General features: G+C 35.6%; 1 protein-coding gene across 2 annotated transcripts; it reads right to left on the bottom strand.

The window, feature by feature from the left end:
• Positions 1-9359: 9359 nt before the first annotated feature.
• On the bottom strand, positions 9360-21649 carry LOC125650148 (2-oxo-4-hydroxy-4-carboxy-5-ureidoimidazoline decarboxylase-like). Of its 2 annotated transcripts, XM_048878151.2 has the most exons (4): positions 21536-21579; positions 21336-21394; positions 14798-14988; positions 9360-10088 (listed from the first exon to the last, which is right to left on the bottom strand). In XM_048878151.2, the coding sequence occupies exons 3-4, from the start codon at positions 14985-14987 to the stop codon at positions 9730-9732; spliced, it is 549 nt and encodes a 182-aa protein (XP_048734108.2). In that variant the 5' UTR covers position 14988; positions 21336-21394; positions 21536-21579; the 3' UTR covers positions 9360-9729. The 2 variants fall into 2 exon arrangements, with proteins under 2 accessions (XP_048734108.2, XP_048734109.1); XM_048878152.2 differs by lacking the exon at positions 21336-21394 and having other exon boundaries at positions 21536-21649.
• Between the last annotated feature and the right edge of the window lie 263 nt (positions 21650-21912).

Genomic DNA, 21912 nt, shown 5'->3' with positions numbered 1-21912 from the left:
AGCACGCAATGGCGCATACATAAAATACCCAGGACTTCAACAATGTTCTTCCACGTTTTATAGAGACGGTACGCATTTGTCGGATATTGCTCAGGTTACGTTTTTAAACACCATCCGGGATGGATTGCTTAGCATCATCCAAAGAAACGCTCGAATATTTCCTTAACCACACGGCTATTTGATAAGCAGTCTCCCTGTCATGGCTCGAGCAAAATTTTGCCCGCTCGTGGCGGATGTCTTCATGTACGTAAATATTTCTCATACATACATGAAGACATTTGGCCGAATTTTGCTAAGCCTGCCACAGATTTTGTTTCATTCCAGGTCCGTGGCTAATAATTAGGCTTATTGACATTGCATGATTGATATTGATTGATTGACAAATTGAAATGATTGATTGATTGAAATGATTGATTGATATATTGATTGATTGACACATTGGTGGAATGAAATATTGATTGATTGATTGAAAATATTGATTGATTGACACATTGGTGAATTGAAATATTGATTGATTGATTGACACATTGGTGGATTGAAATATTGATTGATTGAAAATATTGAGTGAATTATTGATTGATTGACCGAAACATGGATGGACTATTGATGCTACAACATAACTATCCAAAAGTCGTTGTAGATCATGGATTTATACATACTGATGTTTTGTATTAATATGAACATTGTCGTTGAATTGAAAATACGTTTTTATTAAGTAAAGCCATGACAAAGACTGCCAATACGTGTTATCGTTCTGTTCTATTGAAATAATCCGACTTAACTCACTATGAGTTAAGTCCAGTTATTGAAATGAACAGAACATGTATTTGTCCAGGCAAAGAAACATAACTCTCGCATTCGATAGAATTGCGCGGTTTTGACACTATCCCCCCAAACACCTATCGTGACACTTTCCCTTTTCTAACCCGCGTATATCTACTGCGCAAGCGCGAATTGCTAGTTCTTTTTGAGTTCCATGTCGACGAAAATACAAACCCTCCCTACCCTCCCCCTTTTTCATAACATACATGCATATCATCCTTTTTGCGTTTTTGCTGTCTCCCTTTTTGTGTATTTCAGGATTCATTTTGTCCACGCCAACGTGCCTCGAATATCTGCCTTCACGAAGCGTCATGGCTCTACAACTTATGAGGTGTCAGTGGTCAATGATGGTCAATTGCCGAATTTTGCTAAGCCTGCCACAGATTTTGTTTCATTCCAGGTCCGTGGCTAATAATTAGGCTTATTGACATTGCATGATTGATATTGATTGATTGACAAATTGAAATGATTGATTGATTGAAATGATTGATTGATATATTGATTGATTGACACATTGGTGGAATAAAATATTGATTGATTGATTGAAAATATTGATTGATTGACTCATTGGTGAATTGAAATATTGATTGATTGATTGACACATTGGTGGATTGAAATATTGATTTATTGAAAATATTGAGTGAATTATTGATTGATTGACCGAAACATGGATGGACTATTGATGCTAAAACATAACTATCCAAAAGTCGTTGTAGATCATGGATTTATACATACTGATGTTTTGTATTAATATGAACATTGTCGTTGAATTGAAAATACGTTTTTATTAAGTAAAGCCATGACAAAGACTGCCAATACGTGTTATCGTTCTGTTCTATTGAAATAACTGACCATTTTGGCCCCACTCTGATACCAAAACCCCTACCCCTGGAATAATCAAACTTACAATTTTGGTAAAGGACTACCTGTTCTTCCTAAATATCTATTTACTTTCAATTTAGTATCAATAGCATTAAAGAAGATGTAATTTAAGTGTTTTCCACACAAACACTATATAACAAGATTGTCCCCGCCCTAGGGTCAGAACCCCTACCCCGGGGATCATGAAATTTACAATTTAGGTAGAGGCTTTCCTGCTCTACATCACTATGCATTTAGTTTTGTTTTTTTTTTTTTTTTTTTTTTTTTTTAGATTTTTGAAAATTGGTCAATTTTGGGTAGATTTTACCCCACCTCTAGGGCCCCAGGGGTGCTGGAGTTCTGAAATTTAGAATTTATGTCCCCTTGTCCCAATGATGCTTCATACCAAATTTGAAAAGAAATGGACTGGTAGTTATTAAGAAGAAGTTAAAAATGTTCAATTGTTAACGCACGACGACGGACGAAAACCAATTGCAATAGGTCACTAGAGTTCACTCAGGTGACCTAAAAATAAATACTCGGTCAATAGTTGTTACTTTGTTGGAATGGCAAAACCATCATTAATCATAAACTCTAATCCCTTCTAAAACAATTTTCATCCATGGTTTCTTTTATAAAAATGCCCATTTGTACTGTATATGAATAGATTACAAGCGCATTATTTTTTCCCACGTAAGGAAGACTGATAAGCATGCCGTCTGAGCCACGGATTCAAAACAAATTCAATCAGATGTTTCTACAATACTGGGGATCATCTCAAAATTAAGTGAAAAGAAGACGTATGAGATAAATAGAGCATCTATAATTGCGTATTTTGATATTTGGTTTATCCAACGAGTTGATATGGTGTATTTATTCGCTCGGCAAGCCTCGTGAATAAATACACCATATCAACTCGTTGGATAAACCAAATATCAAAATACGCAATTTATATAGATATCCTCTATATATTTTAAGACGGAAAAAGTGTGCTTTTTATGAATTTCGATAAATACCTTTTCCATGGTCAAGAGCTGTTTTTACATCAGAAGCTGTCAAGATGTTAACACAGGATTTTATTTTTATCCCCATGCGTGCAATTTTTGAATCACAGTATGATTTCCCTGCTTGCGCTTCCGAGTAACAATACTCTTGAATGTGTATTCCTATAAATATAAAAAAAATTAGATATAAGGGAAATATCTACATTCAAGGGCAATAACTCCTAGTCTGGTTCTATTATACAAGAATTTCCCTTTCTGCAAATGATTTATATATTAAAAGGAGTATTTTGTCATTTTAGCCAGTTTTTCTGTATTTTCTGTATTAAGTGAAAATTGATACATAACGAGCTATAACTGTGTTGGGATTCCAACACAAATGTCTCCGAATACCTCCCCAAGTTGAAAATGGTGACAGAAAAAAATAGATGCCACATACGGACTCGGGATCCTCAATGTACCTTAAAATGTGCACTGAGGAATTTCGGAAGTACATTATATAGATTTGAAATTGGTTTGTCCTTTCTATGAATTTTGTTTATAGGTCATTTTAAAAATAATGAAACTTACATTTATATATATACCCCCCTTTTTTAATACTTCAAAAATGATCTAAATCCCCTTCAAATCTAAAGTAAATCATGGTTACCTGTATATGAAAACAAAACTATAAAATTTTCTGATTTATTACTTTTATAAATATGTGTCATATTACCGGTATTAATATCATCTCATCAAAATGACAGTAAATAGTGAAAATCACCACACAGAAGACATCGAATCTATAAAATCAAGGTACTTCCGGGGAATTCGCCCCTCGGCCTCCACTAGGGATTCGCCCTGGATCCACTGGGAGCCTCAAAGCAGCCCTCATACCCCCTGTGCACAGGCACTCGACGTGAATATTATGTTTACAAGAAGACATTTTTTTTTTAAATTATAGATATTTAAAACGTCGAGTGCCTGTGCCCCTGCATTATGAAGTTGCGCCCCCTTACTTCAAAGCCTGGATCCGCCCCTGAATATTCCGTTTGTTTGTATATTTCCACATCTAGAGTCAATCAGAAAAAAGTATTTTGTTTTGTGCAACAGAAAACACAAACCTTTAGTTTTTGCCACAGGACACACACCCTCACTCCGAATATAACCTACGATTTAATTTTGATATCATTTGTTAAATATCTGCCTCTAAAGCATGCCAACAAATTGTCTTACATACATGTACCTCAAAAGTTCAAAATAACCCCTTTTAAAAATTACCATCAATGGATACTATAACAGAACAATATATGTATGTTGTTTTTCTTCTCAGTCTGCATCTTTATTTCCTTTAGATCGGCTAGATGTTACTGTACATGCGGATATAAAGGGAAAGATTGCCCCCCCCCCCCCCCCACCAATATTTGCAGATAAAAATAAATATACTTGTCTATTCCTATTCTTATGCACCTCCAGTTGTAGAATATTATGTGTTATTCCCGAAAATAGGTTGTGAACATTTGTGTGTGTGTGTATATATATATATATATATATATATATATATATATATATATAAAGCACTGAAGAACCAACAACATTCAGTATCCAAAACTGTCGGATCTATATTAAATAGATACAATGGTCAGGGAAAATAATTATATAAAGTACTAGAATGACCAACGACATGAACAATTGGAATTGTCAAATTTTCGGGACAACCTGTCCCTTCGTCAGGACGTGAAAGGATTACATTATGGAGAAAACACAAATATAATTAACAATAAGCACTAAAGTTACACTACAAAACTAGCTAAACACTTTTCCAGCGGATTACATGTTCCAGGCTTTGTTATTAACTCAAAAAAGAATAACAATCAGGGTGTCTGCTCACCGTGGTATCAGTCGGTAAAGTGTGAAATTAATTAATGGAAGAACTAACTTGGCCGATCAAAAGGTGAAACAGTTAATTCGTACATCGTGGTATTCTCCCCTAGATCAAACTATTGAAAATCTAAATTTCAGATAATAGTAAATGAAATTGGCGTAATGTCTAAGCTATTGGTTACTTGTAAAAAACTAAAAATGGAACTTGTTGATGATGAGTGCCAACGACGTTGGAGTAGTAATAGTTTATTTATTTATAGTGACATGTGTATATTCACAAACATTATGTTAACAGACAGTGTAAAAATAAATAAAACACCCGGCCCATCGGGCCTATATGCCACTTTAAACACAAAACTTAAATGCAGTACATAAAGAAGAAAAAAGAAGAAGCACAGCGTTAAGAAATAAAGGGAAAACAAACATGAAAACATACATACATGTTGTGAGTAAATACCTGCAGTACATCAATGTGTTTTATGAGATAATGAATGGAATTGGAAATGATTAATTGAAGCCGTAAACCGAAGAATCAATCCAACGAATTATAAAAAATCTTCAATTGCCCCTTCCCTACAATGAACGATTTTGAGATAGTTTAGCAGAACCACCCCCTTTATATATGTTCTTTACATTGTTTATTTATTTTTCTGGTGGTTTTAAGTTTTAATTTTTTTTTAGAAAGGTTCAAATTAAACTGAAGTATTGTCGAATTTTCCAATATTCGAAGGTCCTTGAGCAAGGTCAAAATCTTTGTGGACCAACCTCTAGGTACCGATTTCCAAGCACGGGTATTTTTGCAAGATTCATAAACTCTTTATCTATATTAAAATCAAAAGTTTAACTTAGGGTAAACCAAAACGATTCTTATCTATTCTATCATCTGCAGCTTAATTCAGTATGCCGCCTTGGTATATCTTTGTAATATTGTATATATTAATACTAACATAGTCAAACTGCTTTAAGGTAGCTCACTACACTATTTTAAAAAGCTTATACTCTGTATCACAGGCAATTGCATCGCTTGGGGGTCGAATTTACTATATAAAGAGTAAAGGTATAGAACTCTAAATATAGGGTACCCATGTTAGCCGATGTAAAAACAATAAATTAATTGATATAAAATTCTACTTTGTATTTTAATTTATTCATACATAATCAATCTACATTACTACCAAAGTTCATCCCGAAATTCCGTATACTTCCCAAGATATGCAGAAATGAACTCGGGAAAATACCTATTATTTTTTGGTTGACTTTTAGCTGGGCCCTGACACTATACGACTACACAGAGTGTTTGAGCATTGCAACAAGCTATCAAATAGAATGTGCAGCATAAAATATCATTTCTAAAATGAATTTCTTACCCCAATTCATAAAATGAAGTCCGTAATAGCTCCAAGTGACTGAAAGTTTTTAAACCGTGTGTACTTTCAGTTATCACAGTCATTTTTCATCGGTGCCACTAACTACCCACATTGACATCATTATTATCAATCGTCAAACACCTGTGATAATGTGATTCAGATAAAAATAGACAGGATAAGACATTTGTATATTCATAAAGACTTGTTATTAGCATAATTCATGTACTATAATGAATCAATATTGATAAATATTAGTATTTGAGTCTCTAAATCGTTATGGGTCCTTCCATCTCTTTTGGGTAATTAGTCATAACTACCGTTAATGGTTGGGATTGTGAAAGTACACACGGTTTAAAAACTTTCAGTCACTTGGAGCTATTACGGACTTCATTTTATGAATTGGGGTAAGAAATTCATTTTAGAAATGATATTTTATGCTGCACATTCTATTTGATAGCTTGTTGCAATGCTCAAACACTCTGTGTAGTCGTATAGTGTCAGGGCCCAGCTAAAAGTCAACCAAAAAATAATAGGCATTTTCCCCGAGTTCATTTCTGCATATCTTGGGAAGTATACGGAATTTCGGGATGAACTTTGGTAGTAATGTAGATTGATTATGTATGAATAAATTAAAATACAAAGTAGAATTTTATATCAATTAATTTATTGTTTTTACATCGGCTAACATGGGTACCCTATATTTAGAGTTCTATACCTTTACTCTTTATATAGTAAATTCGACCCCCAAGCGATGCAATTGCCTGTGCTCTGTATGACACCACGTCACAAGATGGCGATTTAAATGTTTTGTGAAATTTGTATCGATCGATTTGTTTGTCTATCATCGTAGCTCAGTGGTTAAAGCATTGGGCTGGTGAACAGTAGATCTCGAGTTCAAATCCCGCAGTCTTTTGTTCATATGTGTTGAAATAATTTTTTTGAAAATCCATGTTTTTATCCAAATTTGTATTTTTTTTTTTTTTTTTTTTTTTTTGCCTTTCTGGCACATATACTTATTGTATATCATCAATTCTTTTATAATTAAATCATTTCGTATTGATTTGAGAAACTATTTCTGGGTGTAGTGAGCCACCTTAATATGATTATATTACATATGTATCCATGAATATCGTTTGTAATTTGGATTAATTCTTGTCTGAAGTTGCATATCACTTTGTTTTTAGTGTCGAAATTCCACGCTCTTAGTATCTCAATTCCGCGTTCTTATATGCAGTATCTTTCACTTTAAATAACCTGCGGTTCTTTGCGCCAAATTTCTTTCTACCTTTGTTACAAAAATATATACTATGAGATATAAACCGCAACTTAAAAGCTAATATTTTAAGGTTGATCGATCCTCATGTGATGTCAGGTTTTTGCAAAAATATTTATTAAATTTAAAATTTTGTGCATGATAGAAATATATCTTTTAGAGGAATTATAAAAATCTTGTAAACTATTGATACTGAAAAAGTTTATATTTTTTTTAATAGATAATCAATTATTTATGATTTTAAAAATGTTGTCAAGGGCAATAACTCCTATGCTGGTATTTCTTCTACTGCATGTCTGTTATACATGATTTCCCCATATATCCATAATTAATTTATACATATTTAAGAATTAGCAGGTTTTTTTAAACTGTTGACATTTAAAATTTGTCATTTCAACAACTTTTTATCCATTTTAATTATTCTGTATAATGAAAATGTGAAATTTTCTTATGTTAACATATATGCTTCTGTTTTTGTATGTCTGACATCTTTAAAAATGTGGCAACATACATATTTTCTTTGGTTATTAATTAAATCAAACTATATTGAGTTGAAATAAATACAGTTTTTCCACTTTCAACCATTAATTGTGATACATGTAATTCACATGGAGGACCGATCCACCCTAATGTATCATATAGTATACATTGGTGGAGATATATACATAAAAATAAAAATAAATCTCCTCTCCTTCAGTAGATATAGGCGAGTAAAGTTAAAAACTCGTTGATTCCTCAGAAACTTCAGATACATGTAATTAAACGGTCGTGTGTATCGAATATCCACTTGTAACACTCAAAATTTGGCTAGAGCAAAGCACGATTATCGCCAAAATGATTGTTCAATTTATTTCTGTCGTGAACATCACATTCAATCGCTGAGAGTGAATATTATGTACTTATTCCAAAACGGCATTTTAAATTTTTGACCTGGTTCTTAGTATACGAATTCCCGAGGTGTTTTTACTATATTCTACATATAACTTCACCCGTAGGTTGGCTCCAGGCCCACACTCAATAATTCCACAATCTTGGTAGAGGCATCTATGCTACATATACTAGTAACTGCTTACCTAGTGTGTTTCCTAGATGTACAGGGATAAAGATTTTTTTAATAAAAACAATTTTGCATTTTCACTATATCATCTATATAGTTCCACGCTGTGGCGTGAACCTCGCATTTCACTTGAGGCCTATATCCTTAATTTAATGTAACTGCATGTATATACCTGTTTTGTTTCTTCGATGCTCCGATATAGAGAAGATTTTTTAAACATGTAATACATTTGCAATGAATAAATACATGCGCTATGCACTACACAATTTTGGTATATGCGCAATATAACTATCCGCATAATTTGTTTTCTGGATGTACAGGAGTATAGATATTTGAATACTTAATGCATTTCATTAGTTGATCCATATAATCCTGCCTTTAGGCATGAACCCCTAAATCCATCTATCGGTTATCCTCGGATGATTCCGCTACGACTCACGCACGCAATCAGAGTGTACGAGCTACGAGAGGAGCTCCGAATGCTAACCCATGGGCAATTAAGGACATGCGCAACGCTTTTGACATTTTCTCTGAAATTATTTTTTCATCTCCTCGAATGATATAATTTCCGAACTAGTTTTAAATTTTATATTGTAATAATATTACTATAGACTATAAAATGTGTAACGGACAGGGTAGCTCGATCACCTAACTAGTAATGCAATGGTTCCCGGTTCGATACCAGATTGCTACAATAATGTTCATTTATACAGCTTACTGTTATTTCTACGAGCTTAATTTACATTTTTACTTGGAACAACCAGGAGCTATCAAAAAACCAGATTTGGTATTATATTCCCACATTTTGTAGAAACGAGATAGAATGCAAGTGAATTGTACGTGAAATGTCACGAAAAATCATTTATCATTGAGAAACGTCGCGTTTGTACTTCACGCTTTTGGCAAAGGATCCATTGATCAAGTATAACTGTGTACAAAGTTTTCATGCCAGCTGCGTAGGAATAAAGAGGCGGGGTGGGGTGGTGGTTAAAGATTGTACTATTTCTAGATGTTTTTAACCATACTCTTACGGCCTAAATCGGCAGGGTCGATGAAATTCACATTACTAAAAAAAAACAAAATAAAAAAAACCCAAAAAACCAACAACCACCACACAGAATTTAAACACGTTTTATGCGTGATACATGTATGGCATACCCAAAATTTCAATACTGATACTACTGATATGTTACTAGGCCAATTGATAAATTTTATTTTCTCATCACCGGTAATGTAACATCTTCCTTCAGGCTGTTAAAACAATTGTCTTCACAACTCATCTTTAGGATACGTTGCTAATACTAAGCTTTTTAAAATAGTCTTAACTTGTCTACAATTATGTCTTAACTTGCCTACAATTATGAAATACTAAATCTGATCATATTTAACTTGCATGAAATTCTAAGACGATACACCGGAATGTAAACTTATACAACAACACATAGAATTGGTTTCTGTTGCCATTGTTCAGCCTTGACTTCAGATTTACAATGGACTATGTGTTAACTGGCTGTTGGGATTCACAATGTCCAATATGCGTAAGCGACATATCTTCTTCACTTCGTTAGCTCCTGTAATGCTCTCGGTCTGTGGTGAATTTTCAAGTCTTTCTTCCAGTCCGTGAAGAATAGCATCTTTCTTGTTTTCCCTGGCACAAATGACAAACGGGAAACCAAATTTGTCTTTGTACCTTTCATTCAGACGGTTCATTCGCTGTTGCTCCTCCCCTGACATTCTGCCAAGTCCTGCATTAGCCTGCTCCCTAGTGGACTCTGAAGTCAGTTTACCAGCCTGTGCTAGTCTGCCGGCGAGGTCCGGGTGCAAGCGCAAAATTCCTTCCTTACCTTTAAAACATGCAAAAAAAATTAAACAAGGGACTCATGGGCCACTACACTCACCTGAATCTCCCTTTGCCCCGCTGTTCTTAATTAGAAGTCATTTATCATGAATCCACACAACATGGGGGTGCCTTAATATCAATGTGTAAAATGACCTTGTTCTTCTGGAGAAATGATATAAAGATCTTTCCCATATATTTGTATTATGCAAAATTTGATCCCTGATTTTAGCCCCACCTCCTTACCCCAGGGTTCATGTAAAAAAGACCACCTGAATTTAGAACGTTTGTATATTGATATAGTTAGTGTAGCACTCCTACTCTTGAATACATATTTATATCGTATAGCTGGAATTTTTAGCGAGACAAAAATTTAGCGATTTTTCCATAAAAATTGGTATATACATGTATATTTAGCGAGAGCTAATTTTGGCGATTTTATAATTCCAGGAAAGATAAATTTTACCTCCAGGAAATGGAATAAATTGTTAGCGATATTCAATTTTAGCGATCTCAGCCTTCTCGCTAATAATGCCAAAATTAAATTAAGTTCTTTATCTCACCTGAGCTGAAAGCTCAAGTGAGCTTTTCTCATCAAAATTTGTCCGTTGTCTGTCGTCTACGTAACTTTTCGCATTTTTATCTTCTTCTCCACAACCACTGGTCCAATTTCAACCAAACTTGGAGCAAAGTATCCGCGGGTGAAGGGCTTTCAAGTTTGTTCAAATGAAGGGCCATGTCCCCTTCAAAGGGGAGATAATCACAAAAATGCAAAAATAGGGTGGGGTCTTTTAAAAATCTTCTCAAGAACCACTGGGCCAGAAGAGCTGAAATTTACATGAAAGCTTTTTGACATAGTGCATGAACCCTGGGGATAGGATGGGGCCACAATAGGGGATCAAGTTTTATATACAAATATATAGGTAACATGTATATAGGGAAAACCATTAAAAATCTTCTGAAGAATCATTGGGCCAGAAAAGTTTACATTTACATGAAAGCTTCCTGATATAGTGCAAATTCAAGTTTGTTAAATCATGGCCCCCAGGGGTAGGATGGAGCCACAGTTGGGCATCAGAGTTTTACATACTAAAAAATAAATACATGTATATATAGAAAATCTTTTAAAATCTTCTTCTCAAGAACCATTGGGCCAAAGAAGTTTATACTTACATGAAAGTTTCCTGACATAGTGCAAATTCAAGTTTGTAAAAACCATGGCCCCTGGGGGTAGGTTGGGGCCACAATAGGTTTTACATGCGTATAGGGAAAATCTCAAAATATGGAGCAAGGTGACTCAAGTTAGCAATGTGGCCCATGGGCCTCTTGTTTAAAAATCAAATTGCCTAGCTGGGTCAAGTTCAGTAGATTAATATGTCCACTGCTCTCTGCAGTTCGTGCGTTCGAATCTAGCAGAGGTTTTAATTTTTTACAGAGTACTTTCTACTAAAACTGCATTTTTTATGCGCCCGTCTACAACGAGACGTATTATGGTATGGCGTTTATATCTATTTGTCTTTTAGTATAACACTACCCTGTCAGCTGATATATCTTGGATGGTTTGCACTTTAAAGTTGGGTCTTTGTGACCTTTGATTACGTTGATACGGCCAAATAGGGCAAAAACCTGTACAACTCATATTTGGACAACCATTTAGCCTAGAATCATCAAACTAGGTCAGTTGATGTGTCGCACCTCTATCAAGGTCAATGTGACCTTTAATTAAGATAACGGTCATATGTGTCGTAATCCTTTTTGGTCTCGTGTAGAATCAACAAATTTTGTTATTTAGAATAAGTGCTTTTGTAGAGAAATGTAAATTGCAGCTTAAAAATCATTTCTGAACATGATTTTGAAAACAGGGAATGTTTCGACCAACATAAACAGATCAGATATGCTGAAAGGGTGATATAAAACTTTCTCACATAATCACCAGTGTGAGATTGACTTTACCCATGTGAGATTTTTCTTTCTCACATTATCACCAGTGTGAGATCGACTTTACCGATGTGAGACAGCCATGTGAGATTTTTCTGTCTCACACTGCTGCGACGTCATTTGATTGTGACGTCATATATTTTCTATGATTTACGTTACACGGTGAAGATTTACATTACACAGTGAAGTAAAAATATTTTGCATTGTTATCTTTAAATTTTAATGTAGTATAGCTTTCTGGTGGACAACCTTGGGTTTTTTAGTTTACACTTACAGTGTAAACCATTTTCGGGTATGCTCTTTCTGCCTATCTAATTAGTTTTTGTATCGAAGTTCAAATGAGGATTTTGATAATCTAAAATTTTCTGAAAGCTGCTAATTTTATGCACTAAACTGTAGTTAAAATGTGAGAAAAATAATCCTTCATTATTTACTCGTGTGGGATAAGGAAATTCCACCTCTGGAACAAGATTCGCTGTCTAGGACTCGGCAAAGCCTCGTCCAAGACTGCGAATCTTGTCCCCTCGGTGGAATTTCCCTATGCCACACTCGTACTAATGAAGGATTCTATTATTCTCACATTATCACCAGTGTGAGATCGACTTTACCCATGTGAGACAGTCATATGAGATTTTTCTGTCTCACACTGCTGCGACGTCATTTGATTGTGACGTCATATATTTTCTATGATTTACGTTACACGGTGAAGATTTACGTTACACGGTGAAGCAAAAATATTTTGCATTGTTATCTTTGAATTTTAATGTAGTATAGCTTTCTGGCGGACAACCTTGGGTTTTTTAGTTTACACTTACAGTGTAAACCATTTTCGGGTATGCTCTTTCTGCCTATCTAATTAGTTTTTGCATCGAAGTTCAAATGAGGATTTTGATAATTTAGAATTTTCTCAAAGTTTAAATTTATACACTAAACTGTAGGTAAAATGTGAGAAAAATAATCCTTCATTATTTACTCGTGTGGGATAGGGAAATTCCACCTCTGGAACAAGATTCGCTGTCTAGGACTCGGCAAAGCCTCGTCCTAGACTGCGAATCTTGTCCCCTCGGTGGAATTTCCCTATCCCACACTCGTACTAATGAAGGATTCTATTAGTCTCACACTGCTGCGACGTCATTTGATTGTGACGTCATATATTTTCTATGATTTACGTTACACGGTGAAGATTTACGTTACACGGGGAAGTAAAAATATTTTGCATTGTTATCTTTGAATTTTAATTTATATAGCTTTCTGGCGGACAACCTTGGGTTTTTTAGTTTACACTTACAGTGTAAACCATTTTCGGGTATGCTCTTTCTGCCTATCTAATTAGTTTTTGCATTGAAGTTCAAATAAGGATTTTGATAATTTAGAATTTTCTCAAAGTTCCTAAATTTATACACTAAACTGTAGGTAAAATGTGAGAAAAATAATCCTTCATTATTTACTCGTGTGGGATAGGGAAATTCCACCTCTGGAACAAGATTCGCTGTCTAGGACTCGGCAAAGCCTCGTCCTAGACTGCGAATCTTGTCCCCTCGGTGGAATTTCCCTATCCCACACTCGTACTAATGAAGGATTCTATTAGTCCCTGTCTTTTAAATTTGTTTCAAATGCTGGATGTGTGGCTTTGTGACCGAAGCCCAAGCACATGATGGTGAGTACACATCTTATACGATTTTCATGAAGTGTTAGTGATGGGGCATAAAAGATACGAGTAGGAGAGAGAGAGAGAGAGAGAGAGAGAGAGAGAGAAGAGAGAAGAGAGAGAGAGAGAGAGAGAGAGAGAGAGAGAGATCTTAAAACTTTCTATCAGCATGTCCAATCTCTTGTTTCTGTTGGTCGCCCAAGCCATCCTCTTTAAAATGTTCTAACGATGATATCTCTGGTATAACAATTCAATTTACAAGTAAATAATATCCCTATTGGTAAATCTAAGTTTTACAAACATGTACATGTATCAATAATAAACAACCAATGATCATTTTTATTTCAGTAAATGTACAGGTGTAACGATAATATTTTGGCTAATAACGCAACTTGAGATTGCCTTGAAATACTTTTACACATAGATAAAAGATGCCAAAACATTATCTTAAGAAGAAGTTGCGAACGTTCTGTAAAACAGCACTGACATATCTTATGATTGTCATAAGTCAGACTTATATATGTACATGAAAGGCGAAGATAACGAACAGTGATCAATCTCATAACTCCTATAAGCAATACCAAATAGAGAGTTAGGTAAACACGGACCTCTGGATATACCAGAAGTGGGATCAGGTGCCTAGGAGGAGTAAGCATTCCCTGTCGACCGGTCACACCCGCCGTGAGCCCTATATCTTGATCAGGTAAACGGAGTTATCCGTAATAAAAATCAGTGTGCCACGAACGGCCTAACAATCGACATGGTACAATGTATACTACATGTATCTGAGTCCACGTGCTATGTAAGTGGATAGGAAGCCCAAGTAACTTCTACAAATATATTTTCTATACACATGAAAATAATGTGTCGCCTTTTCTTTATATTTCTTTTAATCATGAAAGGTGAAGATTACAAACAGTGATCAATCTCATAACTCCTATAAGCAATACAAAATAGATAGTTGGGCAAACACGGACCCCTGGACACACCAGAGGTGGGATCAGGTGACTAGGACCTGTCGATCGGTCACACCCGCTGTGGGCCCCACATCATAAATCGTTTAGGCTCGGATGCATGTACTCAACACTCAGTTTCTATTTGCTATAAAGAGTAAGAAGCTATCAACAAACCACTTATTGGAAGCCGATCTATAAAATCGCCAAAGCAGGTGGCCAGGCATTGCGCGTCACGAAAAGGGCGTTCTCTCCAGACTGCCGCCGCACACAAGCTGCAGTGTTCAACAACATTGCCAAAGCACTCGATGAATTCTTCATAAGTCATCTTGTTCACTTTATCGATTGGAAGATTAGTAGTGGACATCCTTGAAAATAAAAAATAAAACTTGTACTTCAACAAATATGTCTTACAAATACAGTGAATGATCTAATCTGTTATAGCATTGCCTAAACTTGCTGGGGTGAATGCTGAAGATAAGGAGTAACTTGTTCATCCTTACTTTATCCTTAAGGATGAATAACACACCAGAGAAATCTGATATGAATGGAAACTGGAGATATGTACAATATTATTACAATATTATTTTGAAATTTAAAAGTTTCAACTTTACCTTATTCAATTAATAAAGTGCACCTCCAAGGCACATGATACACCCGTCAGATGTTACGAATCATGATAAACAGGTATATAGAGTGTACATAGAACAAAATCATGGCAGCCTTGGTGCAATAATTGATTTTTTTCAATACATCTCTTGAATTGTTCAAATAATGTACATGTATTTAGATTTCTTTCACATGACATGAATTACTTAACTATTTTGGGTTGTACAAAGAAATGCCTCATAACTAAAGGAGTGATAAATTATTTCCACAGTCTTCTTCCTTTACATCATACTCATTAATTTCTCTTTAAATTGAGACATGCAATTTGGCTCTTATCAAAATGATCTTTGCATGTCCATCTGAACTCTGAAACACCATGGCTTAGATGATTACTCCCAACTTGGAGTCTCAAGGGACAAACGGAATGACTCTATCTGTTGTGTGATGGGCTTCTTAAAAAGGCCGGAAACAACCTATATTTCCTGCCACCTGGAAAACAAACCTTAAACAGGTTGGGAACACTTCTACAGCGAGATATTCCCGCGAAAACGCGATTATCCTTCTCTAGCGAGAGTAAATATATCCCGTACAACCGAGAAAAACACCCGTGGAGTACATCTCTTCGTGAAGAAAGAGTGCTAAAATGTCCCATACTTCTGCAAATATACATGTACATGTATAATCAAAACAAAAACATGAACGATGTGCATTGGATTTCAGACTGCTTCCCTCTTACGCAGCAACTTTGATATGCAATTTCTTGACTGTTGTCAATTTTATAGCAACAATTCGCGTCATGTTGAGTGTGTGTCGCACATATTCAGCACGGCACGGAATTTGCCATTATTTTCAATATAGACGCCAAAACCCCCGTTTATGGTAATGTTTACTTTCTCGCTAAAGAGGGATAATCGCGTTTTAGCGAGAATATCTCGCTATAGAGGAAGTGTTCCCAACCTGTTTAAGGGCAAAAAATGCGGGGCTACCTCCATCACTGTTAGTGATGCCATTGTATACAGCCCAGTCAGATTTGTTATTAGTAGATAAAGCAACCAATATAAAAACAAATATTCTACATGTATATGAAGATATCTGTTACTTTAAAAGGATTTGGTTTTTAATTATTATTCCATCATCATTTTATTAATTCCCCCATTTATCGCTACATCTGAATGACAACGCTACCCCCCCCCCCCTCCTTGGTACTTTTGGTGTAGAAGTGGACACAGACTGTGACGTCAGAAGCTCGAGATATATGTACAGCACATATTCCCTCAAATGTCAGATTTTCATTCTCCGGGATTTCGCATACTTGAGAAATTGGTAAATCGTATATTCCACTGTCCCAGTTCGCATAAAGAAAGTATATATTCATTGTGTTCATTGGCCCGTGGTGACCCGGGTTAGAATAGGTCTTTAGTACCCTTTACTTGTCGTAAGAGGCGAATAAATGGGGGGTCCTTCGGATGAGTTCGCAAAAACCAAGGCCCCATGTCACAGAAGTTGTGGCAAAGTCTTTGCTAATTTTGTAGTATAATATTGCATATATTTACATCATTATTGTTGGAAACGAAATAATTATCTTTATAAATTGCCATGTAACTTTTCATGAAAAATTGTGTATTTCCTTGAATGTAATCATTTTTTACTGCATTACTCTTACATAGGTAGGGGTTATCTCCCTTTTAAAATTTTAAGAGTTTTAATGAAATGATTTTTAAGTTGCAATTTACTTTTCTCTACAAATGCATATTTCAAGATTTCCCCTAAATATTCGCATCTAAAACTCTTATCCCTATTGTGGCCCCAACCTACCCCCGGGGGGTCATGATTTTTAGAAACTTCAATCTGCATTATGTCAGGAAGCTTTCATGTAAATGTAGAGTTCTTTGACCCAATGGTTCTTGAGAAGAAGATTTTTTCTATATATTTGTATGTAAAACTTTGATCACTATTGTGGGTCCACCCTATCCCTGGAGGCAATGATTTTAAAAAACTTTAATCTGCACTATGTCAGGAAGCTTTCATGTAAATGTAAACTTTTCTGGCCATGGGATTCTTGAGAAGATGATCTTTAAAAAGACTTTCCCTATATATTTGTATGTAAAACTTTGATCCCCATTGTGGGTCCACCCTATCCCTGGGGGCCATGATTTTAAAAAACTTTAATCTGCACTATGTCGGGAAGCTTTCATGTAAATGTAAACTTTTCTGGCCATGAGGTTCTTGAGAAGATGATCTTTAAAAAGATTTTCCCTATATATTTGTATGTAAAACTTTAATCCCTGTTGTGGCCCCATCCTACCCCCTAGGGCCATGGCTTTAACAGTCTTGAATTTGCACTATGTCAGGGAGCTTTCATGTAAATTTCTACTTTCCTAGCCCAGTGGTTCTTGAGAAGAATTTAGAGATTTTCCCTATATATTTGTATGTAAAACTTTGATCCCCTATTGTGGCCCCATCTTACAACCAAAGGGAGGGGGGGGGGGGGTCATGATTTTAACAAACTTGAATTTGCATTATGTTAGAAAGCTTTAATGTAAATTTGTACTTTCATGGCACAGTGGTTCGTGAAGATTTTCAAAGATTTTACCAATATATTCACATGTAAAACTTTGATCCCTTATTGTGGCCCCAACTTATCCTTGGGGGGTGATGATTTTAACAAGCCTGAATCTGCACAATGTCAGGAAGCTTTCATGTAAATTTCAGCTCTTCTGGCCCGGTGGTTCTTGAGAAGAAGATTTTTAAATGACCCCACCCTATTTTTGCATTTTTGTGATATCTCTCCTAAAATGCAAAAAGTTTACACACAGACAGCTGATGAACAACAGGTGATCAGAAAAGCTCACTTTAGCTTTCAGCTCAGGTGAGCTAAAAAGGAATATGCATGTATTCATAATTGGTAATATTTATATTTTTCAAAAGAAAATTCTGAACTATTACAGTGCTGCTGTACATTCATTCATTAATAAATTGTCAAAAACAGGGAAAACAATATATAGGTGGTTTATACAGTTCTGAATAGCTTTTGAAAGTAAAAACAAAACTACAAAAATATGGACTTTAATTTGACATTTCATGTTTTGTAATTTATAGAGCAGTCATATTACATATGTAATTGTTAGGGCTATATGGACTGTGGATATCAGCCTGGGTAGCTCAGTGGTTAGAGCACCTGACAGGGGTCCTGGTTTCAATTCCCAATTTAGTGTAGTTGTAATGCTAGGTGTATTTATACATGTATGTAGTTTTTGTTGTTTAGTAATTATTTTCTGTCAATATTGTCCACATTATGTAATTCTTTTCGTTGTCCTGAAGAAGGGGCAGGTCGTCCTGAAAATTTGACAATCTTGTTGTTCTTGTTGTTGGTCATTTTATCGCTTTGTATAATTTTTTGTATTTGACCTTGTATCAACATTGTGGATCCGACACTTCTAGGTATCGGGTGTTGTTGGAACTTAGTGCTTTTATATACATGTATATAGATAATGATATATAATATGTTTGTGTGGTGTGTGTGTGTGTACTGAAGATAATGATATATAATATGTTTGTGTGGTGTGTGTGTGTACTGAAGATAATGATATATAATATGTTTGTGTAGTGTGTGTGTGTGTACTGAAGATAATGATATATAATATGTTTGTGTGGTGTGTGTGTGTGTACTGAAGATAATGATATATAATATGTTTGTGTGGTGTGTGTGTGTGTACTGAAGATAATGATATATAATATGTTTGTGTGGTGTGTGTGTGTGTGTGTACTGAAGATAATGATATATAATATGTTTGTGGTGTGTGTGTGTGTACTGAAGATAATGATATATAATATGTTTGTGTGGTGTGTGTGTGTGTGTGTACTGAAGATAATGATATATAATATGTTTGTGTGGTGTGTGTGTGTGTGTACTGAAGATAATGATATATAATATGTTTGTGGTGTGTGTGTGTGTACTGAAGATAATGATATATAATATGTTTGTGTGGTGTGTGTGTGTGTACTGAAGATAATGATATATAATATGTTTGTGTGGTGTGTGTGTGTACTGAAGATAATGATATATAATATGTTTGTGTGGTGTGTGTGTGTGTGTACTGAAGATAATGATATATAATATGTTTGTGTGGTGTGTGTGTGTACTGAAGATAATGATATATAATATGTTTGTGTGGTGTGTGTGTGTACTGAAGATAATGATATATAATATGTTTGTGTGGTGTGTGCGTGTGTACTGAAGATAATGAAGCCCATGGGCCACAATGTTCACTTGTGTCATTTTGTTTATAAGTTGATATTCACACATGTAAGGTTAGAATATCAATAGTACCCTAGACTTGCCATTGAACAGGGGACTGAATCCTCCTATGTGCGTGATCCCATATCTGATGTTTCTAGGGGTCAGTGTCTGCCCTACTCTCAATTTTGTATTCTTTATAGGATTTAAAAATTAGGAGATTGATCAGACACTGCTCAATAGCTTTACATTACACACTTCTCGTTGTCAGGATGCTTGCACAAACTCTCAAAGTTTGTTTCTTTTGCTACTGGTATGTGTAACGTTTGGATTACTACTCGTTTGTATGCTGTTTTACGTCCCATTTGGAAATTGTTCACTCATTTGGGGGCATTACCAGCTGTAGGTGAAGTGCGACAAATTTCGACCTTAAAGGGCTTTGCATAGCGCTCAAGGCCTTACCAGTGAGTGTTCTTTATTGTGCCAACAATTACAAAGACAGTTAGTTTCTCATAGGTTGAAAAGACATGAAAGTGTTTTAAAAGTAACTTGTTGACACATGCTGTAGTGAGTATCTTGTCTCTTCACAGCCTAATTTCATCAAAATAAAAATGTATCACATTCTAACAGGAAACTAAAAAACACAACAGTTAGCTAAATTAAATATTTGACTCTAGATTATGAAACCAAGGTACTAGCCATTTACACAGTAGATTCGTAAAACTGTGTATTCATAAATCTGAATCCTTTTGTTGTAATCAAACATGGAATTAATTTTTCAACAAATCAAAATTATTACACAGAATGATAACATCATTGGCCACATCGCTCACCTGAGTCACCTTAGCTGGTTGGTTGTATATAGTTTAACGTCCCGCTCGAGAATATTTCACTCATATGGAGACGTCACCATTGATGGTGAAGGGCTGCAAAATTTAGGCCTATGCTCAGCGCTTGTGGCCTTTGAGAAGGGAGGGATCTTTATTGTGCCACACCTACTGTGACGCTAGACCTCAGGTTTAGCGGTCTCATCCTAAGAAGCGCCCCCATCAATTTTGTTGCCTCTTACAACGCAAGGGGTACTGAGGATTTACTCTGACCCGGATCCCCATGGGACTGAGCCACCTTGGCCCTGCTATTGTTCAGCTATTGTAACTTCTAAAAGATTTTTTGCAATCTTTATTCCTATGAAAAATTGACTCCATATTGTGGCCCCAACCTAACACCGAAGGGTCACAACATAGCTATCATGCAAGGTCAACAAGTACCATGATGTGAAATGTAAGGTCTTGCACATTCAAGCTTATTCAAATTATGGCAAGGTAGCAATCATTGCAGAAAAAATTGACATAACCTGATTAATGCGGGTTATGAATTTTCTGCAATGCTAGCTACCTTCATCACCCAATGAAACAACAAGGACAGGATTTTATTGTTTAAATAAAAGAAAGCCATGCTAACCAGTTCACCTAGTAGTCAATGTCATGTAATAAAGGAAAGGAGAAAATTTAAGGCTGGACCTGGAATCAAACTTGGGGCACCTGCATTACTAATCAGTCTCAGGTGCTCTAACCACTGAGCTAGCTATCCAGGCCAATATCCAAAGTCCATATACAGCCATTACTACAACGTTTCCCTCCTTCCTTACATTGTCGTTGCCCTCGAAGACACACAACCCAGATTTCTTTTAGCCCCCAATAGGATTTTCACCCCCACCAGAAGTTCAGAGGTGGTAAACGGCACCATATGCAATATAGGAAAGGAGAAAATTGATGGATGAACCGGGAATCGAACCCGGGACCCCTGTATTTCTAGTCACCGATTCAGGTGCTCTAACCACTAAGTCATCCAGTTACTAAAATCAGTTACCTTTCTTTATATGCTTGTCCGTACAAGAATTTGGAAAGAGGGAAGGTATAGTGTCCAAGCTGAAGTATGACAAAGCGATGGTCATGCAATATAAATATACGTAGAGAATAGTGACGAACGGAGTATGGTTCTTGATGTATCTAATTTCAAGGTGAGCACATATTGACAGAAGACTGATAACAGATAAGAATTTTACTTACTTCCGTAAACTGGAAGTCCGTTTTACACACTAAATCTAGAACCATTTAAAGGGCAGGCGGTAAATCTAGTACAACCGGATCACGCGCTTTTTCCGTAACCGGTTCATTAATAGCCGAGTAGTTTACGATTGAATCTAGTACTGCCGACTGCCGATGGTCCCGGATTGCGATGTTTTAAAGATAATATTAAAACCGGCGAACACAATAACTTCATGAAATTTATGGATCCGAAACATATGAAGAATTTTGAATACTGTACATGATATCTAATGAAAAACACCTTTATTAGACATACCCGAGCATAAAGTTGGTACTCCTTTTGGTGTAAACATTTGGGACTAAAACACGGAGCTTATTACGGTTATTCATAAAATTAT

This window comes from Ostrea edulis, chromosome 5 (assembly GCF_947568905.1).
Source record: "Ostrea edulis chromosome 5, xbOstEdul1.1, whole genome shotgun sequence".
In the NCBI taxonomy this organism is placed as follows: Eukaryota; Metazoa; Mollusca; class Bivalvia; order Ostreida; family Ostreidae; genus Ostrea; species Ostrea edulis.
The sequence above is the reverse complement of the archived record's forward strand: the minus strand, read 5'-3'. Positions and strand labels throughout refer to the sequence as shown.

Excerpts from the sequence above, each read along its gene's own strand:
- LOC125650148 (XM_048878152.2), bottom strand. The coding sequence starts at position 14,987 with ATGTCCACTACTAATCTTCCAATCGATAAAGTGAACAAGATGACTTAT. Across the intron at positions 10,089-14,797 it reads AGATCGGCTTCCAATAAGTG|GTAAGGAAGGAATTTTGCGC; the intron begins GTTTGTTGATAG and ends CATGTTTTAAAG.